Source organism: Argentina silus (genome assembly GCF_951799395.1).
Source record: "Argentina silus genome assembly, chromosome: X".
NCBI lineage: Eukaryota > Metazoa > Chordata > Actinopteri > Argentiniformes > Argentinidae > Argentina > Argentina silus.
In genome coordinates this window covers 33173617-33193601 of record NC_139653.1, presented here as the reverse complement: position 1 = coordinate 33193601, position 19985 = coordinate 33173617, and the positions used below count along the sequence as shown (strand labels likewise).

Genomic DNA, 19985 nt, shown 5'->3' with positions numbered 1-19985 from the left:
ATGAGCAGGAAAGAGGGTCTGAGGGCCAACTCATCCCAGTTCACTCTGGAGGGAGAGTCCTTTCGCATCCTGGGGGGCTCCATGCACTACTTCCGTGTCCCCAGAGCCTACTGGGAGGACCGTCTGCTGAAGATGAGGGCCTGTGGGGTCAACACTCTCACCACGTAGGGACACACTGCACCTCATGTCCTCTTATACTGCAGACCTACCTGGAATCACTGCTGCTTAAATATGGAGAGTTACTGAGAATGATCATGTTTTATCTTTCAGGTATGTACCATGGAACCTGCATGAGCCAGAGAGAGGGCTTTTTATCTTCCAGGATCAATTGGACTTAAAGTAAGAAAGGTGTCTGGTCTTTATGGATTTAAAGTAAGAAATGTGTCTGGTCTAAGGGGCACATTAGTTTCATATGATTGTGTGTGGATTAAATTATGAGGTTGTCCAAATCTTTCATATCCTATTTAAGTTCCACAAAGGTCAGTCTACATTAGCCTAGCAGCAGTACCTGTGGAATGTAAACCTTTGACAATGGGAAAGTGTTTTGGTAGCTATTTAGCTGTTGTATCCCTTGAACATTTTCTGTGTCTCACTGTGTCTCTCAGGTCGTACATCAGCCTAGCAGCAGATTTGGGGCTCTGGGTGATACTGCGTCCAGGACCCTACATATGTGCTGAGTGGGACTTAGGGGGGCTGCCCAGGTTAGAATTTCCATTAGTAACTAACTTACATTAGCAGTTTAGTCAAGTTAAATGTTGAACATCCTTTGAGACAACTTTATGTTGTATTCCTTTTAGCTGGCTATTGTGTGACAAAAACATGAGGTTGAGGACAACCTACCCTGGCTTCACAGAGGCAGTGAACTCTTTCTTTGACAAACTTATCCCAATAATTAAGTCTCTGCAGGTAAGTTAATGTCAGTTAATTATCATGGTTATTTGAGTCTTCAAGAGGGAAATGTATTAACATTCAACCTTAGGTCATGTACTGCACACAGGCTTTTGTGGGCTGTGTAGCTGTCAATATCTTTTGTCCTCTTTCTTATTGTTTATTTGTGTAGTTTGAAGAAGGAGGACCCATAATTGCAGTTCAAGTGGAGAATGAGTATGGTTCTTTTGCAAAGGATGAACAATACCTGCCATTCATAAAGGAGGTAATACTAATCCACATGTAACTAAAACAACACAAAAATGGGTGTTACTATGGCTTTTGCTTTTGCCATGACTTGAGGTGGTAGGTACAGTGAGAAGGATCTGGAGGTGTGGCACTTTATACTTAGTGCTAATATTGACTAAACAGGATAAACCAGGTGAATCTGTTTCATGAGTCACTTTCACATACAACATAGCTTAACTGGTCTATGGTGCTGTACTAATAGTCCTAATGTTTATCTCTCTCTTATACTATAGTCCCAGTATACTGTACATTGATCATACATTTTTTTAATGCAGCACTTGCAGTGACCTTGCAGTGAAAGTAGAGTGAAAGTAATTCTCTTTCGGCAGGCTCTACTGTCTAGAGGGATCAGTGAACTCCTGCTAACATCAGACAACCGGGAGGGACTGAAATGTGGAGGAGTAGATGGAGGTATTAAGTTTCAGTATTGAATTGCAAGATCTTAAGGTGTATTCATGTTTAGGAATAGATATCTGTAGCTAATTTCTCCTCAGTAGTTATTTCTGCACAAAAAAAATCCTTATTTACATACTGTAGTACTGTACATTGTTACTCATTTAAATCGTCCTCTCTTCAGTCCTCAAGACAATAAACCTGCAAAGGCTGTCCTATGGAGCCTTACAGTACTTAGCTAACATGCAGGTGAGCATATTGCTAATAGTTGTCTATTTCCTTATTTTTTCTATAACTGAAAAATAGCATGCACACTTTGCAGTGGTGCAAAGCCATATTAAATGTGCCCTTTTGTGTCTTTGTCCTTAATGTAGCCCCAGAAACCTCTTCTTGTGATGGAGTATTGGTCTGGATGGTTTGATGTCTGGGGTGAATCTCATCATATTTTTCCAGCAGAGGGTAAGGCTCCTTCTCAGTCAATTACATGTAAAAAAAAAATAAATAAAAAAAAAAAAAATGGTTCAATCATGTGCAACCTTATATTAAGCAATGACATAATGCAAAGGACTGTCTCATTGCCTGCTATCTTGTGTAGATACTGTCTTTCCTCTTCCTTGGTAGAAATGATGGCTGTAGTGACAGAGATACTGGAGCAAGGTGTATCCATCAATCTCTACATGTTTCATGGTGGAACCAGCTTTGGGTTCATGAATGGAGCCGTGGATTTTGGCACCTATAAACCTCAGGTTGTAAGCTATGGTAGGTTTTATGTATATGGAATTGAATATTGCTCGAAAAGAGAAACATTGTCATTCATCTGAGTATGACCAAAGATAACTTGTAAATTTTCTTTCAGATTATGATGCTCCTTTATCCGAGGCTGGAGATTACACCACAAAATATCAGATGTTGAGGAATGTATTCAGCCAATACCACAGTAAGGCTTCTATTTCAATCATATACTTACAATTGACTTGTATTTTGGTAAATTATCTTAATTGAATCAGGACAGTACAGAGTTCACAGACATACAATCGGCATAATAGTTTGCATACATTCAGTGCTACAAGACAATAACAAAAAGTGCATATTGATTTTGATAAAGCACTGTGCATGCATTTACACCCAGAAACCCACACGATACAGTACCTCATTCATCAACAACTTATTATTGAGAACATTTGTCTCTGTACCCCCCCTCCACATACACACACACATAGGTGAAAAGCTTCCTGAGGTCCCCTCTGTTCAGGGCAGTAGAGCATACGAGCCTGTCGTCGTTCACCAGCACCTGTCACTGTGGGAGAGCCTGCAGTTCACTGACAAGGTGAGCTAGAGCCCTCCTGTCTGGTGGAACCAGGGCTGCTTAGCAAAAACATACTCCCCCAGATAATTAATGCTGACTATGCAATTCTGCAAGATTGTGGGATCTATCATTTTAATTGGTGTTAATTGAAAATAATTGGCTACTTAATCTTGCTTCCAGCCCTTTAAATCAGACAGTCCAGTCAACATGGAGAACCTTCCATTCAACAACGGTAACGGCCAGTCCTATGGCTACACTCTCTATGAGACAACCATCACCAGCGGAGGCATTCTGAACTCCAGGAACAATGTCAGGGACAGAGCCCTGGTGAGGACATTAATGATCATAACTCAGCTATTCATATTCATATTCATATTAGCAACAAGCATGATCATACTGTATGGTATGATGCACGGGCAGTAAATCATTGTTCTGAAAGAGGTTTTCTTGTGTTCTAGGTTTTTGTGGACAGACACTTTGTTGGAGTTCTGGACTATAAGACGGTGGAGTTTGCACTGCCTGATGAAAAGGTACGGTGTGTGTGCTTTTGGACACAGGATATAGGTGTGCAGCTGAGCTGCACTATCACCTGGGTACTTAATATTCAACACAATGTGTGATATTAGCCCCTGGTGATGCTAATCAATGTGTTTGTCACTAAGGTGCTAGCATTAAGCCAACAGCAAGTTTTCAGACAAATGTTATTTTAAGAAAGAGGAATCACTAACTTTACCTTATGTTGGAAAACAAGGACATTCAGCCTACTTTATCATCAAGATGGACTTGATAAGTTACTTACTGCTCTCAACTGAAAAGCAAATGGATCTTCTATTTTATTTTGGTACTGTATTTGCATTGTGAACTCATAAAAATTACTCAGGGGCTTAGTAAAGATAACTCACAAAAATCTATGATTTTGACAAAGAAAATTTAAGTTTCTATCTTTACATGAATATTTGAAGTACGGTACTTAATTTTGATTTGTTCCACAAACATCATATTCAGAAATAAATATTTTATTTATCCAGCTGCATAATGTCAACATTATATCTTTGAGTGCATGCATCTACTAATAAACATTCTGTTACATTTACTTACATTTGGATATTTACTTAACTGCAACTGTCATGACCGAGTTTTGTCATATAAAAAGAAATACCACCCGAACAAAACACATGAACATGAGCGCAGATGTAATATGTAATTTGCATATTTGCTAGGGAATTGTGGGTAAGTGTGAATTTCTGTTCTTACATTATCTCACTAACAAATGTACCTGTGATGTTGGTTCTTGTTTGATTCTAACTGTATTACCTCTGAGCTTATGTTTATGTTCAAGTCTACAGGTCAAGCCCTCCACCTAACATATTAAGGTTCTTCACCTTTGAGGAACTGTGTGGTACACTTTCAGAAGAAGCTGTGTTTGTTTGCTTCTGAGGGGCACCCTTTGAAGAACCCTTTTGATAAATTCTATTTTGAACCCTGTAATAGAGTAACGGAGTAACATTTCCAAAGAAAATTGAAGCAACATTAGGAACTTATATAAATTAAGTTTCATGAATCTGGTTATGAATACTAACTAATCAGAAAAATTAAGTAAATCAAACAGAAAAAATAGTTACCTCACTTTTTTAAGTAGAGCAAGCACAATATTTTTTACAGCATATAGGATGGCATTTACACACTTCTGCATGTTTTATTTTTCATTTAAGGGGGAGAGAAAATTGAGTTTATTTGTGGAGAACTGTGGAAGAGTGAATTATGGAAAAGCCCTGGATGACCAGCGTAAAGGTATGCTCAGCCTTCTCTTACCATTCTAACAACCAGAGTCCCTTGGCAGAGAGTGTGGAGTGTTGTTACAACAATTATAGGCTAAACTTTAAAGGTCGATCAACCTGATTTATGAAATTCAAATGGACTGAGGTTTTAACAATGCTCAGTAAAGCTACTGTACTGTATCAATGAGGCCTCTTTTATATCCTCTTATATCCTCTTATCCTCTTTTCTAACATATCATTTTGTTTTAGGTCTTGTGGGAGACATTGTATTGAATCATACCCCTCTAAAGGACTTTACAATCTACTGTTTGGATATGAAGCCAAGCTTCATAAAGAGGTTTGTCCTAATCATTTATTTTATATACAATTAGTACTGGTATTATTCTGTTGTGTATGTATTTATATAAAATTGCCCTGACACGTTGAAAGTGAAAAAACTAGTGAAGTTGTCCTGTAAAACAATAGCTGCCCCCCCCAGTTTATCAAATATCATCCCACATGCATCCTCAAGTAATCTGTAATCTGCGTTTTTCAACGCTATCCAAAAGTGCAGCACCTCCAACTGATGATCAATTTGATTCTTTCAGAATTTAGCTGGGCATCTAATTTTTATAAGACGATAAAACAGAATAAAACTAATTGATAAAAATTCATCCACACTCCACAGCATTTACAGGCATTAATCAAATGATTGTGTCATAATGAACTATGTCATATTATCAATAGGTACAATTTGAATAAAATAAAGTATGTGACCATTGAATGATGCATTACAACTACCCACACTTTAATGCATTCGGTAAAGGTATAGATATGTCAATATCATTGCATTCAAAAGCATGTTTTTTTTTTGTAAATTAATAATTTATACTAATTGATTAATCGATAACAAAATAATCATTAGTTGCAGCCCTATGATACATACACCACAGCATCTGTTAACAAAGATTCATTTGCTTGGCCTCGTTTAATGGGTAGTCATGTACGTATTCCCCTGAGATCCTAAAGAGTTATAGCAGTGATGTGATGATTGTTTATGTATGTGAAGTGAATGGTGAATGGTTGCTTGCTCTCTCTATATCATTTGAAAAGTACCTGATTTGACACTTTGAAATTGCATGTTAGGCTGGAGATGACTCATGTTGCAGTGCTGCCCCATAGTGTTTAAATGGGTGATTTCCTCCCATGTTTCAGACTGAGTGCAGGCCAGTGGAAGTCTTTCCACCAGAAGCCCTCATTCCCAGGATTCTTCCAGGCCAGACTGTCTGTGGACGGCCATCCCAGAGACACATTCATCAGGCTGCCTGTGAGTGAAGAAGCATATAACATTCTGTGTTTATGAGAGCACCTCCTCTCCATACTGTATCCTTGAATCAGCTGTGGATCACTCATCAAAAATAGTAGTGATGATTAAGTCATCAAAGGTTCCAGAAAACTGGAAAACCCTTGAGTTTCAATTCACTGATTACAATGTGCAACCACAGGGTTGGAGAAAAGGAGTGGTTTTTATCAACGGGCAGAATCTTGGACGCCACTGGTCAATTGGTCCACAGCAGTTCCTTTACCTCCCTGGACCTTGGCTTAAAATTGGAGATAATCAGGTACAACAAAACAGTCTCAACACATTCAAAGAAATAAATGACAAGGTGCTAGGCGACAACTACTGCTGCTGCAGGTTATGTTTGAATTACCTAATACAAGAGCACATCAGCAACACGTACCATATACTGTATATAATATACCATTGTATGCATTGGGTCCTATTGAATCGTTTCTCATCATGCTTGATGACCAATATTTATGTTATGTTTTTTTTATTTGTTTTTATTTATTTTTTAGATCATCGTGTTTGAGGAACAGAAAGCTGATGAAAAAATACTGTTTGCTGAGAATCAGGATCATGGAAAAACAATTGATGTATACAAACATCCTTTTTGTGTTCTGCTTTGATATTGTGAACCTAACTGTGAGTGACAAAAAGCCAAAGTTACTCTCACAGGTCTATAACATGGTTACTTACTAATGGACATTGAGACTACAGTATGACTACCTAAACACACTGAGTTTAATGTGTTTATGTGTGTGCTGTGTTTTTGTCAGATTTGAGGTGTTTTTTGTGTTTATTAAGTTTACATTTAAGTCATTTAGCAGATGCTTTTAGCCAAAGCAACTTCTGAGTAAATGAATCAACGATACATCAATCGCCATAAGTAAAACCTAAGATAAGAAGAAGTGCCATCGGCAGTCACAGTGCTAGAGTAAGAAAGAAAACAAGTTAGGTTTTTTTTATTTTAACTTCTTCTTCAAAAGTTCAGGTAATGTCCAACAGAGTGTGGAGAGGAGTAGGAGTAGCCCAGGAGTTGCCTAAAGAGATGGGTCTTTAGTCTACGGCGAAAGATGGGTAGTGACTCCTGACAGTGGTGGGAAGCTCATTCCACCTCTGGGGCACCAAGACAGAGAAGAGCCGTGACTGAGCAGAGCGACCTCATAGAGATGGCGGTGCCAAGCGGCCAGCAGAGGTGGAAGAATGGAGTGATCGGGCCGGGGTTTGGGGTAGTAGTGATAGCAAGGGGTTGAGTGAAAGAGCTGCTAATGTCATCAACCCTCTTTACCAAGTAAAGCAGAGGGGGAGGAAGGTGGGTTGAGGAGTGAGAACATTTGGAAAACAGTTTCCTTGGGTCAGAGGCAGAAGATTTTTAGAATGGTAGAAAGAAGTTTTAGCAACTGATACAAAGGAGAAATTAAGGAGGAGAGAGTGATAATTAAGAGGTTAGGTCGTCAGGATGTTCAGTTTTCCTTAATGTCCTCTCAGCTGCCCGAAGCCCTGTTCTACTAGCTTGCAGGGATTCAGACAGCCACGGTGCGGATGGAAAGGATTGTGCTGGCACAGTGGTGAGTGGGATGGAGAAGGCAGCATCAGTAGACAGAAGGGAGAATGATTCAGTAGAGGGTAGGGGGGATAGGACAGAGGAAGAGAGAGGTGGGAGAGAGGGTTCGTAGGGTGCAGGTGGTAGTAACAGTAACATGGGTAGGGAAGGGAGGAGGCTACAAAGAAGGAGAAAGATACAAAGTGATGGTCAGAAACCGGAAGACGGGTAACAATAAGGTTTGAGGTGGAACAGGATCTGGTGAAGACAAGGTCAAGCTGATTGAGTCGTAGGAGAGTGAGAAAGGGGAAGGTCAAAAGAGGAGAGAAGGTCAAGAAAGCCAGAAGAGTGAAACTTCTCTGACTTGTGTTGAGTCACCCAGGAGAGTGAGCGGTGTGCCGAAGAAGGACATCCATCTCATCTAGGAAGTCAGCAAGCTGACCTGGGGGGCAATAGATAACAACAATGTACTGTAATGTGCAATATGATAACATGATTGTCGGTAAATGAAATCCTGCTTATTGGTAATTAAAAAATCAATGGAGAAGTTGTTGAACATGTGAGTACAATTCATAATTTTGATATCCATGCTTTATTCCATGTATTCAGTCTGAACTGTTTTTGTTCAATTTTAATGTAATGTCACAAAGGCTACATTGAAAGACAAGAAGTAAGAGAATGCAGTTACAATGGAAAGGGGAAATAGAATAATAGAACCAAATCCAAAGGATCTCACGATCAAAATTAATTAACATTCCATTTCCAGTACTCTCATTCTGTAGTATTATGATCATTTTGTTGATGACACAATATTTTGCCCTAAATAGAGATAAATATATGAATGATAAAAAAACTAGTAATTTCACCTGATTGTCTTGTGTACATTGTTCACAATTTCTGTTGGACTGCTGTTGTGTGTCAAACAAAATGCAAGATAACAGGGCTACATACTATTATATCCAGAACGCCATACTGTACAATATGTTCCCTGAATGCAGACTTAGATAAACCAGTTTTTCTTTAAATACATGCATTACACTTCATCTTTATTCTAAGAATATGTTGAATACACTGTATCTTTATACTCAGGGTGTATGGAATAACAATATACACGCCCCTATGCGTATGTGGGCTTTCTATTGGATGATTTGCTTGTATATCATTGAGGTAAATCTTCCTTATTCACAAAGACCCGGTAGTAGGGTACTATCGACAGTTTGCTGCGGCAATTGCGGATCTTTCAGTGACAACAGTAGGCAGAAATAATCGGTCATTTCAAGTTGAAATACAGTCGTTAGTTTCATTGCACATGCGTTGAATAATGTTTTCTCCGCGTTTCTTAAATAGTAGTTCTACATTATGCCATCTGATATGCATAGCTTATTTACAGCCTGAATAGTACCCTATACAGTTGAGCTATTAGATCAGTGAAAAAGCGTGGATACTGTAACGACCACATTTTTAGTTTTATTATAGTGCTTCTGTATTTTCACTACATTGGAGATGGATATTTGGAGCGATATTGGCAACGCTCTAGGGTGTTCTGTTGGTTTTGCCATTGGAGGACTGATTTTTGTAGCATATAAACTTGGTTTACTGTATCAGTTGTTTCATAAGGTAAGTAACTTGGAAAGCAACATTTCGGTTGCTCTATTCTGTCTTGGTGCTGGCATGCTCCCTTGCTGTCTCGAATAAACTTGCATCATCGGATCAGATGACATCTTTAATTGACAGCTAGGCCCAACGGTATCTTTCATGGTGTAACCTTAGTGGTACCCTATCTCGATCCAAATGCACTATTTTCTATTTCAATCTTTAACTGCAAGAAATCAATGATCAGTTCGCTTTACAAATTGTTGAACAGCATGAACGGACACAGATCACTCATAGAAGAGAGGTAAACCTGCTGCATGCATGGGATTCTATGTAATATGAGAAGAAGTGAACTTTGAACTGCTTTGTGGCTAAGTAACACAAAGGTCATGAAAACACTGGGTACTGATAGGCCTAAGTCATGCATTATAGGGACCATTTCAAAGACAATATGCAGTTAGTTATGCAATGCATTAAATATGCAACACTAACACAAGATAGTGAGAGAACCTTTGAAGGCTGAATGTGCAGGTGAGACCGGGGTTGGAGTCAATACCATTTTAACTATCAATTCAGGAAGTGAATTGGAATTCAATTCATGAATGGAAGAATCCTTATTGAACAGAAATGGTGCTTTCCATCCCATTAATTGAATATCAATTCATCATCTGAATTGAAATGGAATTGACCCCAATCCTACTATACACGTTCTCGACTGTCCCTGACAAGACAGCTGTTTGTGTGATCCTATAATCCTGTCCTGTACAGTTCTATGTCTTCTGCTTCCCCCCCCTCAGACTGAGACGAAGAGTCCGCGCCATGGTGGGGAGAGTGTGGCGGAGGTGCTGCGTGCCCATGGGGTTAAGTTTGTCTTCACCCTGGTGGGGGGGCACATCTCACCTATCCTGGTTGCTTGTGAAAAGCTGGGCATCCGCATTGTGGACACCAGACATGAGGCAACTGCCGTCTTTGCAGCTGATGCAGTAGCCAGGCTCTCTGGTAAAGTGTTGCCAGTTCCCTGCTCTATAGCTGTCAGGCTCTACAGTGTATTTTCACACACACAAACACTTTTCACACACATAAACATTACATCAAATATCACATTACACTGTTCTCCAATAATCCTTAGAACACACAAACTCAAGAAATTGAAACAACATCAAACAGTATATACACTACAAAATAAGTTTGTTTACTACCACTGCTGGACTCCTATGCTTAAAACTATGGTACATCAGAGTAAAACTGTAAAAGGGGAACATCAGGATACTTCCAGTTGGATTAATTTGTCCACTCATTAACAGTGTTCCTCCCTTTGACAGGAACCGTTGGCATAGCTGCTGTGACGGCAGGCCCAGGCCTTACAAACACGGTCACAGCAGTGAAGAATGCTCAGATGGCTGAGTCTCCACTGCTTCTCATGGGGGGAGCTGCTGGTACACTACTTCAGGTGAGTCTCGTTGTGACTCCACAGAGTATCTCAGTACCCCAGTCTCTAACCTGTACCTCCTAATGCTAGGGACACACTATCCCAATACTGCACTATTTTGTATGTAATTGTATGAGAGTCCTCTCACATCTGATTTCTGCTCATCACTGCCTCACTCTGACCTCATGGTGGACACTTGATGTGCAGGGTAGGGGAGCGCTGCAGGACATTGACCAGATGTCCCTCTTCAAGCCGCTGTGTAAGTTCTGTGCCTCAGTGAGGACTGTGAGGGAGATCGTACCCACAGTGAGGAAGGCCCTGGCTATCGCCCAGTCTGGAACTCCAGGCCCTGTGTTTATAGAGTTTCCCATCGACACACTCTACCCTTTCCACCTGGTGTCCAAAGAGTTTGGGGTCAAAAACCCTCCCAAGGGATTGATGGGTAAAGTTGTCACCTGGTAAGTCATCTGCAGGATGGTGTGCTGACAATGCCTTCATGTTACGCATCCCTTCTTAATCCTTGATATACTTCCTTTAAGAATTTTAATAGCCTGTGTTACTGTAATTGCGATGGTTACATACACTTGAATGTTTTCTTTCGTAAGGTACCTTGAAAATCACCTAAATAACTTATTTGCGGGGGCCTGGGAAAGCAGAGACATGTCCCCTCTCCCTGTGGACATCCCTCAGGCCTCAGACGATCAGGTGAGAATGGCCGTCTGTAGCGTTCTAAGAACATTGAGCCTATAATGGCTTCACATTCAGTTCATACTGGAGCCACTAGTCAGCACACGTTTCCTCTTCATTGTAGTTCACCCTCTTTTGTTACATCCTCAGGTTCAAAAGTGTATCGAGCTGGTGAGTAGAGCCAAGAAACCTGTTATTCTGCTGGGCAGCCAAGCAACACTACCCCCAACACCTGTAGAAGATATCAGGTATTACAACAAATATAAGTACGTATTAACAAAATACTTCATACCTAACCGATCCAGTACAAATGGCTTTGAGACTATATTTCTCCCGCAACAGGAAGGCCCTACAGTCACTGGGGATCCCCTGCTTCCTGGGTGGAATGTCCCGTGGCATGCTGGGTAGGGACAGTCCCTTGCACATCAGACAAAACAGACGGGACGCCCTGAAGGATGCGGACCTTGTGCTGCTAGCAGGTGAGACTAGCCCTCTTTAAGTCTTGTTTATGCAGGTGTGGTGTCTTTGTCTTTGTAAGTGTACATTTATTACAATTGTGGTATCTTTTCCAGGCACTGTATGTGACTTCCGGTTAAGCTATGGCCGAGTCCTGAACAGGCGCAGCAAAATCATTGCTGTCAACAGAGACAAGACCCAGCTGCTGAAGAACTCTGACATGTTCTGGAAGCCCACAGTGGCCATTCAAGGTCAGTACAGCTAACTGAAGTGTTCATGATTAAGAGGCTCATTTTCTGTACCACTACCTCTATGCCCTGTTGGTGTTCATTGAGAGTCATATGTCTGTGTTTTAGGTGATGCTGGTTCCTTCCTCCTCCGCCTCTCCAAAGGCCTGAAGGGTCATAAATGTCCTGAGGATTGGCCCCAGAGTCTCAAGGCAGGGGACATCACGAAAGAGAAGGCAAATAGGTATGATTATAGTACAATATATCATTAAATATTTTAGCTTCCATATACAGATTTTTCTAAATCACCAAATCCAGTGCCCTGAATGATGCAGGATGTGGCTGTAGTTCCCAATGTAAGTGCGTTTTGCTGGCTGTGTTTTCCAATCAGGTCTAAGGCAGAGGAGAAGACGGACCGCCACTTGAACCCACTTAGTGTTCTCCACTGTGTGGATGAGCTGATGGCTGAGGACAGCATCATAGTGGCAGATGGAGGGGACTTTGTGGGCAGTGCTGCCTATATCATGAGGCCAAGGGGACCACTCCGTTGGCTGGACCCAGGTCAGAACTCTAATAGATAGTATTTATATTTCATGTCACTCAAAGATAAATGTTTAGACTTCAGAGTGTTTCTATGTTGTGATCATCTCTGTATTTTTGCTAACATTACTAAATATTTTCCTCATCCTAACAGGGGCATTCGGGACCCTAGGAGTTGGAGGAGGGTTTGCACTGGGGGCGAAGTTATGTCGACCTGAGTCAGAGGTATGATCCAAAGCCGGTTTTAAGGGTAGATCCCTAGTTCGTGTTTTGTCAAATGTTTACATTTTTGATGACATGTAGTTGACTGAGGTTCTCATTCAGGTGTGGATCATCTACGGTGATGGGTCCCTGGGATACAGTGTGGCAGAATTTGATACTTTCACCAGACATAAGGTACATTTATTATCAGAGCAGACAATCATGGCATGAATATTCAGTCTTAGGACTTGTTCACATAAAGTGTCAATTTCCCTCTCTCTCCCAGACGCCAGTGATAGCTGTGGTGGGGAATGATGCCTGCTGGAGCCAAATCTCCAGGGAGCAGGTGCCTATCTTGGGCAGCAACGTGGCCTGTGGCCTGGCCTTCACAGGTCTGTATGTTGGCCTATGGCCTGGCCTTCACAGGTCTGTATGTTGGCCTGTGGCCTGGCCTTCACAGGTCTGTATGTTGGCCTGTGGCTTGGCCTTCACAGGTCTGTATGTTGGCCTGTGGCCTGGCCTTCACAGGTCTGTATGTTGGCCTGTGGCCTGGCCTTCACAGGTCTGTATGTTGGCCTGTGGCCTGGCCTTCACAGGTCTGTATGTTGGCCTGTGGCCTGGCCTTCACAGGTCTGTATGTTGGCCTATGGCCTGGCCTTCACAGGTCTGTATGTTGGCCTGTGGCCTGGCCTTCACAGGTCTGTATGTTGGCCTGTGGCCTGGCCTTCACAGGTCTGTATGTTGGCCTGTGGCCTGGCCTTCACAGGTCTGTATGTTGGCCTATCCCAATGCTGTGCTGCAGTGTGTGCTAAGACTTGACTTGAGTCCTTAGTTACAAACAGATAGCCAACATGTTTTCCCCTTTCAGATTATCACACAGTTGCAGATGGATATGGAGGCAAGGGCTACCTGATAGGGCGCGAGGATGAGGAGAGGCTGGCTGACATCATTACAGGGGCCCAGAGGGAGACCCAGGAAGGCAGGGCAACACTGCTCAATGTCCTCATAGGGAAGACCAACTTCAGAGAGGGCTCCATCTCTGTGTAGACCCTCTGCAAGCCCTGGGTGATCTGATTCTCTGGGTCTTAAAACCCTCCACCCTAGAAACCCAAAGCTTTTCACATGATGCAGAACAGTACAACTGCCGCAACTTGCTGGTGAAGAAGGGAAAGAGATGAAAGGGTGCTTTGCTGAGGGACCTCAACAATTCAGGAACTCATTCATCTCAGCCTTAGTCAGCCTCTTATAACCTGTGTAACTGACAATGCATTATGAATCAAACCATTTGAGAAAGCCAAACATGACATTTAGGCCTTTGCTGCTGTTGTGAGATAGGCCAGTAGCTTGGCTGTATAGAATCCCAACTCTCTATGGTTTCACCAGGATAACAGATTGATTTACCAAACCTGGGGGTTGCATTGGATTTCCATCTGACACGGTATATGTACAGGGTGTACTTATACTGTATGGATATTCACAAAGGGAAATGGGCATACAAAAATTTGTACCACTGCCTCAGCACCAAGCCAGAGTTTGCAGGGTTCTCTACAAACGTTAGATCCCACACACATAATAATACCAATTAATTCAAAATTATAACAACTGACGAGTATATGCCTTTAATTGTTGAATGTACGTACTACTCCACTAATTCATTAATCAACAGAATGGATACACAAATAAAGTTTGCTGATTCAAATGTTATTCCTATGCAGTAGCTCTGGTTTTCAAAGGGATGATATATGCTGCCGTTTGACATTGCACTATTACATAGATACAGGGTACTGCAACTGTTGTTTGTCCATCAGACAATGATGATTATAAGATTAATTTCCAGGTTGTGTTAAGTTGATTTTTCAGATCATGCAAATTTGAATGTTTAAAAGCTTTGATATGTTTTGTGTTGCTTTGGATTCAATCACTAAGTACAACTTAGATTGTGTGGGGGTTATTGTATTTAGTGGGGACGATGTCTGTTTTGTATATGGATCTGATTATGTTTGATTATATACCATTTGATCTTATGCATAAGTGCAGTTATACCATTAGACCTTGTTTGCTTTTAAATGATAAGGCACTTGGTAATCTATTTGGAAATCAGAACACTGGGTCTATAGCAAAACTTTGTTTTTGGGTTGCAATAAAGGAAAGAATGAAAATGCATTTGAAATATTTCTGGCTTTCATGGCTTATCACCTTATTACACGTTCATGCAGGTCAATAGTGTCTCATCGTCCTAGATATGGGCATATTTAAATGAAAATAATGCCTGATTTTGCTGACATTGTCAATTGTTCAATTAAGTGGTGTGATCCTAACTAGCCTCAGTCACGACTAGCTTTTAACCACACTTCTCTGCCCTTTTATCATAGGTCAAGACTTCTCTGAGGCACCTGTTACTCTGCACAATAAGGATGGGTCTCCCAGACACAGGTTCAGCCTAATCCTAGACTGAAAAACATCTTCAATGGACATTTTCCATTGAAAATATGATAATCTGTGTCTGGGAAACCAGTCATTAATGTTATCAAGATTTATTGAAAATATGATAATCTGTGTCTGGGAAACCATTATTAATCTTAATGTTACCAAGATATTTCCACTGTTGTATGAAAAATAGTATCCAGATCTCCAGCAACAGCATGGATAAAGGCCTTTATTTCTCAATGAATTATAATTAATATCCTTTTGACTAATACATATGATCCTTGTAACCTTGAATGGCACTTCCTGCTTTACACATATGTGTTCCTTGCATATTTCTAAACCAATCAGATTTTTTAACAGACAAAGCTCAACAAGCACCAGTACAATGGTCTTCATAAACACTGTCAGTGGCGTCTCTTTCCAAAGATGCAGGTCAGAGTCTGGCATGCAAGATCAGCACCACACTATTAGGGCCTCAATGACCTTTGGCCCACTCTTTGTAACTGCAATTCAATTTTTTTTTACCAGTGGACGACACTCTCTCATCATTATTTGTGTGTAGTAGGTCCACTGACAACTTTACATACTTCACACTTTTCAAAGACATTCATGTCTTTAATTTGTGTCCAACAAGATAAGTCCCTGAGGTTTTCTACTCGAACATTGAAAATGGCAATAGAATCATCCAGTAGCTATGGCTTCTGTCTGCCAACTGGTCCCCTAAACTTTGACTTGCAGCTGCATGTCATCAGAAATCACTCTGAAGCCTCTGTTTATAAAAATCTAAGTCTAAGCACAGTCACAAGGAGCTGATATCACCATACACACAATGGTATGCTTGTTATTTCTATTTGCCTGTTTCCATTGGGCACCATGATTTGAGTCTAGGGAAAGTACTTTTTCTTCAGCTGTCCTTTAGGGTCTACCTAAGACACATTACATGTCACATTACAAGTGGCACAATTCATCCAGGACACTCACATCAGTTTAACAATTTATTGCATGACAACTGTAATACATTTAGTCTTGGCGTATTTAAATGTGTCTGCTCTTTAGAGCTCCCTGCCTGAGTTAACAGCCACAATTGCGGCTATATAATATAGCAGGGAGCCCATAACTTAACAGACCCCCCATAGGTAGTGTTATGGAAAATACATTCATAGAACTATTTTCAGGTTATACACTTTCATATGACTGATACAACTTGTGTAACTACTGTGATGACATTTTCTCTTGCCACTCCTCTAAAGTTCTATAGCCATTGTTCTGAGAAGCACTGTATGATTTACCATATGAACAGCGGTGATCTCTGAGGGAGTGGTAGGAGAGAGCAATAGTGGGGGGACAGGTGCATCCTGTCGATAGGTGTGAAATGTTGAACGGCGATTAATCAATAAGAAAGTCTCCCCATTGTTCATTCTCTCCCGCCCTTTCTCACGTAAGCACAGGCCCATCAGCCGATAGCCTTGGCGGCGCCTGTATTATGTTTAAACTGTATAAAAGACGAACCTGATCATTGTCTCTTTAGACTTGTGCTGAACGGACCCCCGGTTCTACGCTGGGCTGCTGTTACGCTCCTGTCTCTTGTTTGCAAGCAATAAATACCGGACTCAGATATTGTGGCTACTCAGGACTTGTTTCTTGATTCTTACCTCCGAAGAGCTAAAGTATAGAGTGGTAAATCCTAGACTTCCACCACAGTAGCCACATACAGAGCGACCTATCGGGTGGAGGCTAGGGGTGGTGGATGGGATGACCACACAAAGCTAGCTCTCACACAAATATAGCTCTCATAGTCAGTACAACCATGTCAACTGTTGAAGCTATGGAGGAGTGTTGACTTGGCTGGTTATATGCCTTGTTCCTTGAACATGCGCTGTGTAGTGCATCCATGTAAACCAGCTATTCTGTCACCTGACGGACAGCTGTACCGTTGACTTAGAGTGCCCTAACTGAACTAACGCTAGCTTAATTTAGTCAAACTGAATGAATGGAAGGCTAGAGCCTCAGTAAGAGTCTGGTATCATTCCCATGTAAAATGCATCCAATGCTGAAAGAAACCATTACATCTGCAGTTGACATTGTGCACATTATTTTGTTGAATATATACCAAATGTGCATTGTCACAGCACAAGGTTGAAGTTTATAACCTGGGTTTTACTGGTGTCTTGTGCATGTTAGCCATCTGTGCTGTCTCAGGAATGTTGAGGCTACAGTCTGATAACAGTTAACAATCTGTAGAACTGTTGATAACACATGTAACATGTCCCCAGTATGAGGCCAGGTGAGCAGTTTGAGTAAATTCTTAAATCAAGTCTAATTTTATATCTACAGTATAGCACATTTCATACCAGCAGCAGCTCAATGTGCTTTACAAAGAAAACTCTAGCAATCAACATAGCAAACAGAAAAAGACAACTTAATAAAAGACATAACAGAAATAATGAATTAAAAGATGACACATACTGTAACCTAATGCTCACAGTACACCTAGCCCAAACACACACATACATAACATATACCACGTGCACATCACACAATACAAACACACACAGTCAGTTAAATGCAGCAGTAAAATTATATGTTTTCAGGTTTTTTTAAGACCTTCTAATGTTTTTCCAGTATTTCTAACGCTAATGGCAGGTGCATAAAAGCTAAATGCTGCTTCCCCCACCATCTTAGGAATGACAAGGAGGCCAGTGCCAGGTGATCTAAGGGACCTTGAGGGTTCATAGTTTACAAGGAGATCTGTCAGATATGCAGGTGCTAAGAGATTTAAAAAACAAGAGGAGAATCTTAAAATCAATTCTTGAGCTAACTGGGAGCCAGCGTAGTGACTTTAAAAGCCCAATATCCACAGCATACCATCTCATCTGTGAAATAGTAGAGGGTGTGTTATGGCATGGGCATGTATGGCTTCCATTGGAACTGGATATGAAGACTGTTTAGTGTGTGATGTATGTGTAAAAGGGTTGGTTATGCTTCCACTTGCCACTTCAGGAATATGTATTTTAATGGTTATGTATTCAGATTGGTTGGTTGAATTTACATATCAATAAGGTGTAATACCATCATGCTTGCAGATGGAGAGAGATCGCTATCATCAATTCTTCCCAGTCTACATTTAGGAGCAAGCAGTAGGTCACGTTCTAAAGCATTGTTGTCTATTGATGTTATTTACTATTTGTACAAGTTATTTGTGTACATTGCCTGGTGTATAACATATGTACAGTACACAGTTAGACACTAGGAGTGAGTGTGATGTAATTATAACCATGCATTTTGATATTATTGCTGATTAGCTAGCATGCTGAAGAACTGTTCGCATTTAGTTTTGAGAAGTCATGCATGGTTGTTCTTCCTTGCTACAGATCTATGCTACATCAGTCAACATCCTGGTACATGCTGCATGTTTTATGTGCTCATTCAGAATGTTGTCAGAAAAAGGACACAGAACTGCGATCATTGGCTGGGCAGTTGTTCATTGATTACAACGCAGAAGTAGAAGTACATCATACATCGGTTAAATATGGTTTGGTAGTGAAGTTCTCAGCATGGCTAGTTTTGGTTGGTAAGCAAATTTTTGTAGCATGCTTTTGTTGGATACAAGAAAACCACAATGTCTCAAACTCAGTCATGATCTTTGATATCCAGTTGCACCAATGTTAGTTAAACACAGTTTTCAACTTCTCAAGGGGTATAGTATGAAGAGAGTTAGGGAACTAACTTTAGCTCTAACTCGGGATTTGGGGAAAAAAAAACCTCCCTTTACTTATTATTAAATTACTGACGGGATGATGGTAGGCCAGTTCTTAACAGTCTAATGGCACACAGGAGACTTGGGATTGAACCTGAGCCTGATCAGTCACATGGTATTGTGACTTGGATGGGTCTACAAATAGGAGGAGGTCAACGGGTGATGACGTGTATCCAATGTGGTTTGCAACCATGCTTTTGTGATGAATAACATTGCCTGAGAACGCAAGACTTGCGTTGGCTCCTGAAGTTAAGCTAAATGGGGAAACTCTTTTGGCACATAGGAAATCTAGGGTCAGCTTTGAACCCAGTCGGTCACACTAAGCACAGATATTTTCATGTGATCCGAGTTTTCTCTTTCGCCATGGTATCATCAGAGGAGAGGGATTATGAGGGAGCTGATACCACTTCAGTTAGAGGAAAATACATATCCTTGATCAATATACTTTTTTTCTGTCCTATTGAATTACTCCAAGAATATCTTACAACATAGGTTAGTCTCCTAGTTTCCTAATGGTGCCATTACAAAATCTCAGCTGCGTGCCACTGTCTCCCAGGAGGTGGTGGTAAACTTGGGTTTGCTTAATAACAGATGCACACAATTGCAGGTCTAGGGAACAGTTTATGGCATGCAACAAAACGTCTTATCAGGTGCGTGAGTAATTAACACAGTCTCCCTCTCTATTGACCAGTGACACAGAGTATCATTACATCTAATGTTCAACTCTCAGCAATCAATGCAACACCATATGCTCATAGGTTATCATTAAGGACTTTACTTTCCCTAGAGGGCTGGTGTGAGAGAGTTAGTTTGTTACACTGTAATTGCACATAGAATGAGACTATCCTTGCCATATACAGAAATATAGAATAGAATAGAACACTTTATTTTTCCTAGGGGGAACTTCAGGTGTGGCAATAGGAATATAGGTAAATGCTGTAGGCCTAACAGCAGTTTCAAGTTTCAAAGTTGTATTGTCAAATGTACTTGGATAAAGAGTGTATGACACTGCAATGGCATGTTTTTCGAAAACACAGAATACATTAACAACACAATAAAGGGCCAACAGTAACATCACAATACAGTGTAATACCCTAGCATCATACTCTACACACAATGCTACAATGACAGCAGTGATATGAGGCATA

The 19985-nt window shown here is 40.9% G+C and overlaps 2 protein-coding genes across 2 annotated transcripts; both read left to right on the top strand.

Annotated features, from left to right (window-relative positions):
- LOC310822745 (beta-galactosidase-1-like protein 2) lies at nt 1-6623 on the top strand (the record flags this gene model as incomplete). The annotated part of the gene is made up of 18 exons (XM_083695207.1): nt 1-164; nt 271-339; nt 606-701; nt 798-906; nt 1061-1153; nt 1506-1587; nt 1754-1818; nt 1944-2028; nt 2191-2328; nt 2426-2506; nt 2790-2896; nt 3056-3202; nt 3334-3405; nt 4588-4666; nt 4903-4990; nt 5848-5959; nt 6138-6254; nt 6493-6623. The coding sequence occupies 18 exons, from the start codon at nt 1-3 to the stop codon at nt 6601-6603; spliced, it is 1815 nt and encodes a 604-aa protein (XP_083551333.1). The 3' UTR covers nt 6604-6623.
- A 2118-nt stretch (nt 6624-8741) lies between these two features.
- Nucleotides 8742-14819, top strand: ilvbl (ilvB (bacterial acetolactate synthase)-like). Its single transcript, XM_083695924.1, has 14 exons — nt 8742-9137; nt 9911-10112; nt 10436-10563; nt 10750-11000; nt 11148-11247; nt 11380-11477; nt 11572-11708; nt 11802-11936; nt 12042-12156; nt 12304-12473; nt 12607-12677; nt 12777-12848; nt 12940-13045; nt 13522-14819. The coding sequence occupies exons 1-14, from the start codon at nt 9024-9026 to the stop codon at nt 13698-13700; spliced, it is 1878 nt and encodes a 625-aa protein (XP_083552050.1). The 5' UTR covers nt 8742-9023; the 3' UTR covers nt 13701-14819.
- Nucleotides 14820-19985: the final 5166 nt, after the last annotated feature.

Bases quoted from the DNA above. Each gene is read 5' to 3' on its own strand.
- ilvbl (XM_083695924.1), top strand. From the start codon at position 9,024: ATGGATATTTGGAGCGATATTGGCAACGCTCTAGGGTGTTCTGTTGGT. The intron at 10,564-10,749 runs GTGAGTCTCGTT...CTTGATGTGCAG, and splicing joins CTGCTGGTACACTACTTCAG to GGTAGGGGAGCGCTGCAGGA. The intron at 11,248-11,379 runs GTGAGAATGGCC...TTACATCCTCAG, and splicing joins CTCAGGCCTCAGACGATCAG to GTTCAAAAGTGTATCGAGCT.